This window comes from Solanum verrucosum, unplaced genomic scaffold (genome assembly GCF_900185275.1).
Source record: "Solanum verrucosum unplaced genomic scaffold, falcon-dt-bn FXZP01000119.1, whole genome shotgun sequence".
In the NCBI taxonomy this organism is placed as follows: domain Eukaryota; kingdom Viridiplantae; phylum Streptophyta; class Magnoliopsida; order Solanales; family Solanaceae; genus Solanum; species Solanum verrucosum.
The window spans coordinates 125141-133269 of NW_026019935.1; the positions used below are offsets into that span (position 1 = coordinate 125141).

At 36.6% G+C, this 8129-nt stretch overlaps 1 protein-coding gene across 6 annotated transcripts; it reads right to left on the minus strand.

Annotated features, from left to right (window-relative positions):
* Positions 1-356: 356 nt before the first annotated feature.
* LOC125835079 (transcription factor GTE4) lies at positions 357-8116 on the minus strand. 6 transcript variants are annotated; one of them, XM_049514248.1, is made up of 7 exons: positions 7793-8116; positions 7248-7385; positions 5854-7130; positions 5705-5750; positions 5506-5607; positions 5258-5362; positions 357-690 (listed from the first exon to the last, which is right to left on the minus strand). In XM_049514248.1, exons 2-6 carry the CDS (start codon positions 7378-7380, stop codon positions 5301-5303), a joined length of 1620 nt encoding a protein of 539 aa, XP_049370205.1. In that variant the 5' UTR covers positions 7381-7385; positions 7793-8116; the 3' UTR covers positions 357-690; positions 5258-5300. The 6 variants fall into 6 exon arrangements, with proteins under 6 accessions (XP_049370205.1, XP_049370196.1, XP_049370175.1 ...); XM_049514239.1 differs by having other exon boundaries at positions 7248-7413; positions 7793-7969; XM_049514218.1 differs by having other exon boundaries at positions 5854-7413; positions 7793-7975.
* Positions 8117-8129: the final 13 nt, after the last annotated feature.

Sequence of the window (8129 nt, forward strand, 5' to 3'; positions counted from 1 at the left end):
CTCAAAATCACCTCTAAACAGTCCCAAAATTTAGATATGAAATTCTCTCGATGTTTCGATTCTTTAAAGAAACGATTCATATTTACAATATGTCAATTTTTTTTAAAAAGAACAAGAGAGAAGACGAATAGCCATTGGTTAAACAAACTGCACACAATGTAGGGTTAGAACTCATCCGTATCTACCGTTTACACCAACATATTGATTTAGGGTAAAAACTTATATGTACCCTGTGTTTACACAAACACATATCATGCATTCATTAATTTAGCGTAAACAATCTGTGCATGTAAGTTTTACCCAACACATGTTATGCATTAATAGGGAAACAATTATTCATTGAAACATACTAGAAGTTAGATAATTGTCCTAATTAATTTATTACGTCACTGAAGCATAGGATATATATACACAGAGCACCTAAAACTAGTACAAGTTAGGAAGAGATAAAAAAAAGTTGCACCACATTCAAGTGATTCAATCACTCACTGAGTACACAGGTCCATGTGACCTAAACAATGACTTCAAACTGCACAAATCAGTACTCCATAAGCAAAATATACATAAGCTGCTGCAAACTAGATGCTACTATTATACAAATTGAGACCAGTCACTAGCATATGCCACAACCATCTGCAGCAGCACCCTCTTGATTGAAGGACCACATACGCATGATCGCGATTTTGAAATCTGCAAACAAACTTAGGAAATATTAGCGACTTGAGTTCGAGTTCAAGTTCAAGCATATGACTTAGAGAGCAATATTAATGATCAGTTTTACAATGGACTGGATAGCATGGATAAGATTAATTCAGCAGAAAAGATAGCTACCAACTCTAGTTCTGGCAAACTTGTATCAATCCACACAGAGTAAGATATATTGCTTAATTTTATGTTGCTCAGACTCTCCAAAAATGCTACCACACCCATGTCGGATACTCAAAAAAATGCACCAGAGAACATTTTTGAAGAGTTTGAGCAACATAGGTCTAATTTGTTTCTGCATCACTCGATCAGAAAATTCATTTTCAAAAGTTAAATTCAACTAAAGAGTAGATATCTCTGATGTTAAATGTTTGGTCTTTCACCAGACAACCCTGATAGAGCAACAAGACTATGGGATGCTCAAGATCTTTTTTCCAGGATATTGGGAGCTCAAAAACTTCACCCAAAAGGATATCATAGCGGTTCAACAGAATACCAACCATTTTCGTCAATCATGTTACGCAACTATGATGTACAGACCTCTACAATTTCACATATGTGAAACTTCCATCATTCGTGTTACCAACACCGGGCTATAATTGCATTACCTTCAGGATGTAAGTGAATTCATATTAAGGTCCCTCTCTGGGATACATATATTTACCCCTACATAAAATGGCATAAAATCATGCCAACGAGACTCAAAATACAATCATCTATCATATATGCAGTTTCTATATCATTTGCCAAGTTAGTGTTATCGATACTACCTTAACCTCCAGCGATCATACATTCTAAATAATTAGAAAGAAAAAAGATACTCACCAACCACAAGACCATAATGTTAAGCTGCACTATTCTATGTCCAGCATTCTTTATTTCTCTGATTGACTGCTAACCTTTAGGAATTTAAGGGTGCCTTGAACTCCGGTAAACCATCCATTCCATGTAATTCACAAGATCAATCAATAAGTATAACTCGATCCTAAACTAATTGGGGTTTTAACTATATGAATCCACTATCATTCCATTCTTTTAAATTGTAGCCTCTGTATCAATCTACTCTTTTCCAGTTCATCCTATTCCAATACTAAAAAAAATTGTCTTTTAAAACATTTGGTTGGTCTCTAGTCTCCTACAACAAGTACTCTATATTCAAACAAACACCGAATCGAATATAAGTGTAACAACAACTAATTCCTAATCCAGCCAGCTGGTATTACCTATATGGTACCTTTGCATTTTGTTACTTAAGTCGGCATAGAGTTCGAGACAACATACCTGAACGTGATCTTAGATCTACCCTTTAGCTCCTTCAGTCATCATACCACCACACGACATCGGTATGTATACAAACGATATGGTCAAATCATCTCAAGTGATATTTTTTCATTTTCCTTGAAAATCTAGCTAGCATTTTCACGAATTCATCGGTTCAGGTAGACCTTTCTCTTTATCTCATTGAAAATAATTATTTTAGAAACATTGTGATATTATTTTACATTCTTCATCATAAAATATGTAATTAAACTACACTTAAATACTTGACAAAATTGAAAAATGATCGGTGTGTGTTATTCAACTCATATAAACTAATTATTATATTGTGTTGTCAATGCATTAGGAAATAAATTTTCCTAACGGAAAAGGGTCATATTTGCCCCTGTACTCTCAAGAAAGGGTCATAGTTGTCCTTCGTTATATTTTTTTGATATATTTGCCCTTGTCATCCAACTTTAAGGCCATATATCCTTCATCTGTTAAATCCCCATATTCCCACATAAAATAACCTATGTGGCGCCTGGTGGATTTTATTTTTCCCTAATTAAATCTAATCTCTATCATTTTAACCCACCCCACACAATTAAGCCCGATCTACTACCAAAATAAACCTAAAAGCAGGTCGTTGAGTGTCCATGGATCTGGTGTGACGGAGCAGGAGACTAGCGTGGGTTTCCATTTATGTTTTCTGGTGGCTTTATGAGATGGGTCAATGGAGTTGAGCAGAGGAGTGAATATTGCAGAGCTTTTATTGATTGATTTGGAAAATCTGAGAGGACTAGAAAACATACCAGGCTGTGTAGGAGAGGTCAGAGTTCAGCGGGCAACGGATCAAATCACCTCGTATTGTCAAGCCCAAGCAAGTTTGCTTAGAAGCTGATCTGAAGCACTAAACTACCCAAATCAGTTAGGTCCCCTCTATACCCCCTCTCTGGTTACTCGCATCATCATTCCCAACTATTGGTTGAATTGGGATCTAGCCAGCAAGCAGTTCCTCTGTGATAACACATTCTTTCCACTGCCCATATTCATCTTTATTCCACTACTATAGACTTTGAATTCTGTTCTCTCCAATTGCCCAAGTTCGCCCATCATGTTCACAACCAAAAACTACATCTATTTTTGAATAAAATGCTTAACCAATTTTGTGTGTCAAGATTAGAGATGAAAGTTGGCTCTAATATACTTAACAAAAGACGTTGAATTGAATGTTAAAATCTATTTCTGTTTTTAATCTGATTGTTGTCTGATATGAAAGAGGAGATATATAATTTTCTCTGTTTATTTGTATAGAAACGCTTGTGTAGAGAAAATTTAAGCAGGAAGCAAGTTGGATTTATTTTGGTTAGTGGATCGGATCTAATCGTATAGAATAGGTTAAATTAATTAAGAAAAAATTAAAATCCATGAGTGCCACATTAGTAATTTTGTGAGAATATGGGGATTTAATGGATGGAGGGTAAATGTGGCCTTAAAGTTGGATGACAAGGGTAAATATATCAAAAAAGTATAACGAAAGCCAACTATGACCCTTTTCCCTTTTCCTAATATGTTAAATCCTCTCTTTTTGGCTCAAACCATTCTTTTGAATCTATATTTGATATTCTCTGGTATGTTGTTGTTGTTGAATGTATATTTAATATTACTTCCTCTGTCCCAATTTATGTAATGACGTTTGACTGGTTACAAAGTTCAAGAAAGAAAAGAAAACTTTTGAAATTTGTGGTCTAAAATAAACCATAGATATTTGTATGACTATGAATCATCTCATAAAGGTAAAATGAACATTTTAAAGTTAAATTATCACTAAATACAAAAGGTGGCGTCAGTTTCAAAAAAGATAAAACTAACACAGTTTCAAAAAAAATATAAAATGTGTCATTTTTTTGAGACAGACTTAAAAAGGCAAGAGTGTCACATTTATTGGGACGCAAGGAGTAATATGTAAATATATATAAATACCTTTTCTGATATTATAAAGGAATTTGTAAATAAACTACACCTAGAGACTGGGCAAACTTGAAGGATGATGGTCTGTGTGTTGTTCAACTCATTTGAACTAATTATTGTACAATCTGGGGTCTATGCATAAGTTGATAAATTTTCTTAATATGTTCAATCATACTTCATTGTACAGGTTCAAGTCTAAATTCATACTGCATTTGTATTCTATATTCTATACACTTCTATTAACAGGTGCAAATAAAACATGCAACACATGTACGTGCCAAAACTAGTAAGATATATAAATATGGGTTCAAGAGAATATCTAATGTAAGGCAATATATACGAGAAACTCCTCTATATTTCTTCCAACTTTCTAAGTCAGCTTCTATTATTCTAGAGATTTTTAAGCAAATCATGATTGGTATCACCCAAAAAATTGAATATCTCAAATCTTCTCATCTTGCTAACATGGCACTCCTTGATACATGTCCTTTTTGACGTTTAAACATTTTATTTGAACTTTATTATTCTTGAGCACCCACCAAAAGATTTTTCGACATTATACTTTCTCAACATCAATGAATATTCCATTGGAGATAACTTTTCCTCACCCTTCACCTTTCCATCAATCATTTTTTTTGATGACAAGGGAAACCCGCAGCCGCTACCCTTTGGGTGCGCACAGGGTAAAACCCAAGCTCCTATGCAATAGCTTGCAAACCACATAGAAGAGGTAACCCATACTAGGCAAGCCCGGTGCAACAAGCTCGACCCAAAAGGCAAGCCCCTTGCTTTCGCTGGCAAGGGGTTTCAAACTTGAGACCTCCAACATGGAAGTCCCAAGCCCAAACCACTGGGCCATCACGATGGGTACCTTTCCATCAATCATTTATAGCAAAAGTTATAGCTTTTGTTATAAATCTATCAGGAATAAACCTAAAATGTGCCTCTATCTCCCTTGTAATATCCCTATATTATGCTCTATCACTCTTTTAAAAAATTTCATTGTATGCTTTATAAGTTCTATGCCACGATTTTTTGCAAATCCTTAAAGTTTGGAAACAATAGACTTAAGCAGCACATTCCTGTGTTTGGCATTTTGTAGAATTTAAAGGTGCCTATCACCGAAAAACTTTAAAACAAAGAATGAAATATAAATCACGATTATAAAGGCATTTGGATTATTCAAATTAGTATCAGTAAATAGAACCTTAGTTGGACAGCTGCTGCACTAATGGCGGCAAGTCAAAAGATTTTAGTTAGCATCGACCGAGGAAACACAACAACAACAACATAACCAGTGGAAACAGAGTCCAGTATTTACCACAAGACATTAAATAAGAGAACATTGTATCTGGACAACAGAGTCAACTTTTTGGTGAATGTTCTGCATCAGATGCACCTCCTGAGGAGCTCTCACTATCAGAATCTGCAATTGACATGAAACAATTATAGAGAAAAGTAAAATATCCAATCTTGACACCCCAAACCCCCACCCCCCAACACACACACACACAAAAGCAAAAGGCAAATCAAAACAAAAATCAGAGAGAAAGAAAAAAGTAAAATTACCACTTGATGATGACACAGAGTCAGTGCTAGAGCTGCCTGGTTGACTAATATTTTTCCCCTGATTTTCTAGTTGAGCAAGATTGGAGGAAGTACCTTTCTCTTCTGCCAGCACATATAACTGAGTCAATAATTCTCTCCAAAATAGATATTTGGGTTACCATACCTAAGAGTTGGCAAATCTCACAATTTAAAAACTTACCTGCTTTGCTTTCTTTTGGAATTTCTACCACAACTGGGTTAGCATTCTGCAAAATAGCAAGGAGAGCATAAAACATGAAACAAAAGAATATTACCCAAACAGGAAAAAAAAGAGGATTAGATCAGAAAAAATAATGCTCAATAATTTACCTTCTCCTGAACATTCTGTTCGGTTTCTTTTTTTTCTTGATCTGCAAGTTCAGTTTTTCTTTTGTTCTTGCTCAAGCTCTTTTTGTAATAGATAACAAACCTGTCAAGCTCCCATAGGGTCTCAGTATCAACACTGTCAATATCCACTTCAATCTCATCATCCTGTTGGCAAAGAGATGAATTCCTCTTTTTGATGATCTGTACAACATTTTCAAGCTTTTCAGATGGCAAATTCTGTAGGCTTGTGCTAAGCTTTTGCTTTTCATCATATGTCATCTCCCTTTTATTGGGATCCTTTGCTTTCGGCTTCTTTGGTGCAGGGGTCCTTCCAGATTGGGAGACAGCGACAGATTTAGTCTTGGAACCAACAGGTCTGGTCATTGATTCTGATCTGTCTAAAGTCTTCCTCATTCCAGAGGGCCGCAATGGTGGAGGTTTCTTAGATGTAGGAGTCTGCAAACTCACCTCAGAGTCCATTGACAATCTCAACTCGCGCATATAATCAGCCTCTATAGTGGGCCATTTCTCCTCAAATATCTTGGAAAGTTGCTCAGCCATCATATAAACATCTTGGCCCTTTGGGTTATACGTCATGGCATTTTGAAATGTTAGTCTCACATCCTCAGCAAATTCTTTATGAGACTTGTACAGATTAGTCTCAAGCCTGGACTTCACAGTTCCCAGGTCCATTGGATTCTTAATAATGTCAAAATAGTCATGTAAACCAAGACCTTCTGTATCAACAGGCTGGTTAAACACCCAACCATGCTTGTGCTTCATCAATCTTTCAAGCAAAGCACGACAATTCTTTAGCATTTGATTTGAGAACTTCCCTAGCTCAATACCAGGTCCTGATTCTGGCCCACTCACTTTCTTTGCATTTGATTTCGACTTCTTGTTGCTTTCAGCTGGGGGAATCTTGTCCTTGGCTAATAAAAATTCTGAGTTCCTATAAAATTGGTTTACCTTTGGTGTCCTCTTCTCTTTCTCCACATTCTCACCCACACCATGGCTGTTCTCCAAAACCGATACACTTAACTGATTCAAAGGCCTGGACTCAAGATGTTGCCCCATTTTTGACACGTCTGAATGTACCCGTTGCACCCCACTATCCTTATCAATTCCAGGGCCAGTCTTCTGTACATTTTTTGCCTCAATCTTCTTCACCAAACTCCTAACCAAGTCCAATTCATTCTGCAGCTTTCTTCTTAGCTCTCTCATCTCCCGCTTGGACTTGAACGTTAAATTGATTCTAGCACTATTTTCTTGACCACTACCTGCGAATATTCCAGTATTCTCCAATGTTAGCGCACGATTCAGACTCGAAGAGCCTTCTGAAGCCGCTTCTAAGTGCAAACCAACTATTTTTCGAGATGAATTGACGTCTTCCATACCTAGGATTTCAGAATGCGGATGTTGTAAGCCATCACCTATGTTATTTAACCCTTTAAACGACTTCCGTCTGTACACTTTGCTTTCAGTCATATTCTGCTGCTCTTCCGATCCTCCATTTTCACCATTCATCATTGTCCCTGAAGTCATACATTCAACAACAAAACCCTAACACATAGTTCAAAAAAGCAATTACATAAATATATGTTAATATCTCTTGCTTTTCAACAAAACTTAACTCCTACCGATAAAAGAAAAACACTGAATTTCCTCTCAAGTAAGCTAATCTTACAACAAATAACACGTAGAAGCACACACTAGTACATGTACAGTGATAGAAACCCTAAGCAAACAGTCCTTAAGCAGAAACAATTTCATAGCTCAAATATACTGCTCAAACAACAAAAAACAAATCATTACACACTCGCAAGCTGAGCATAAGCCGTAAATACTCATGGATGCAAAAAAGGTTAGCATTTATGTAAATTATTGAATCAAATTATGGAGATTTAGGGTTTAAACTAAGAACACAATAACGAACACATACCTTTAGTAGATCTTCACATACACACACAGAGTTTCTCTCTCTCTATCTATCAATCAGCTGCTCAGTCTCTCTCTCTACGATTGAGCTGTTTACTGCAAATCGCTCTTTGTTTTTTTCCAAATATCGGAGAAGAATAGTGGTCGGTAAGTGGAGGAGAGGAGGGAGAAATGCGAGTCGCGTGCTGGCCACGACGGTATTGACGGCTAGGATTTTGTCATCGCGAAGAAGGTCAGAGATCGACGGCGTGGATTTCGGGTTGATCGGAGCGTCGACATTGTCTTGGTGTTTGCAGATGTTATCCACGCGTTGAGGGTGGCGCGTGGGAAGTGTTTGGTTC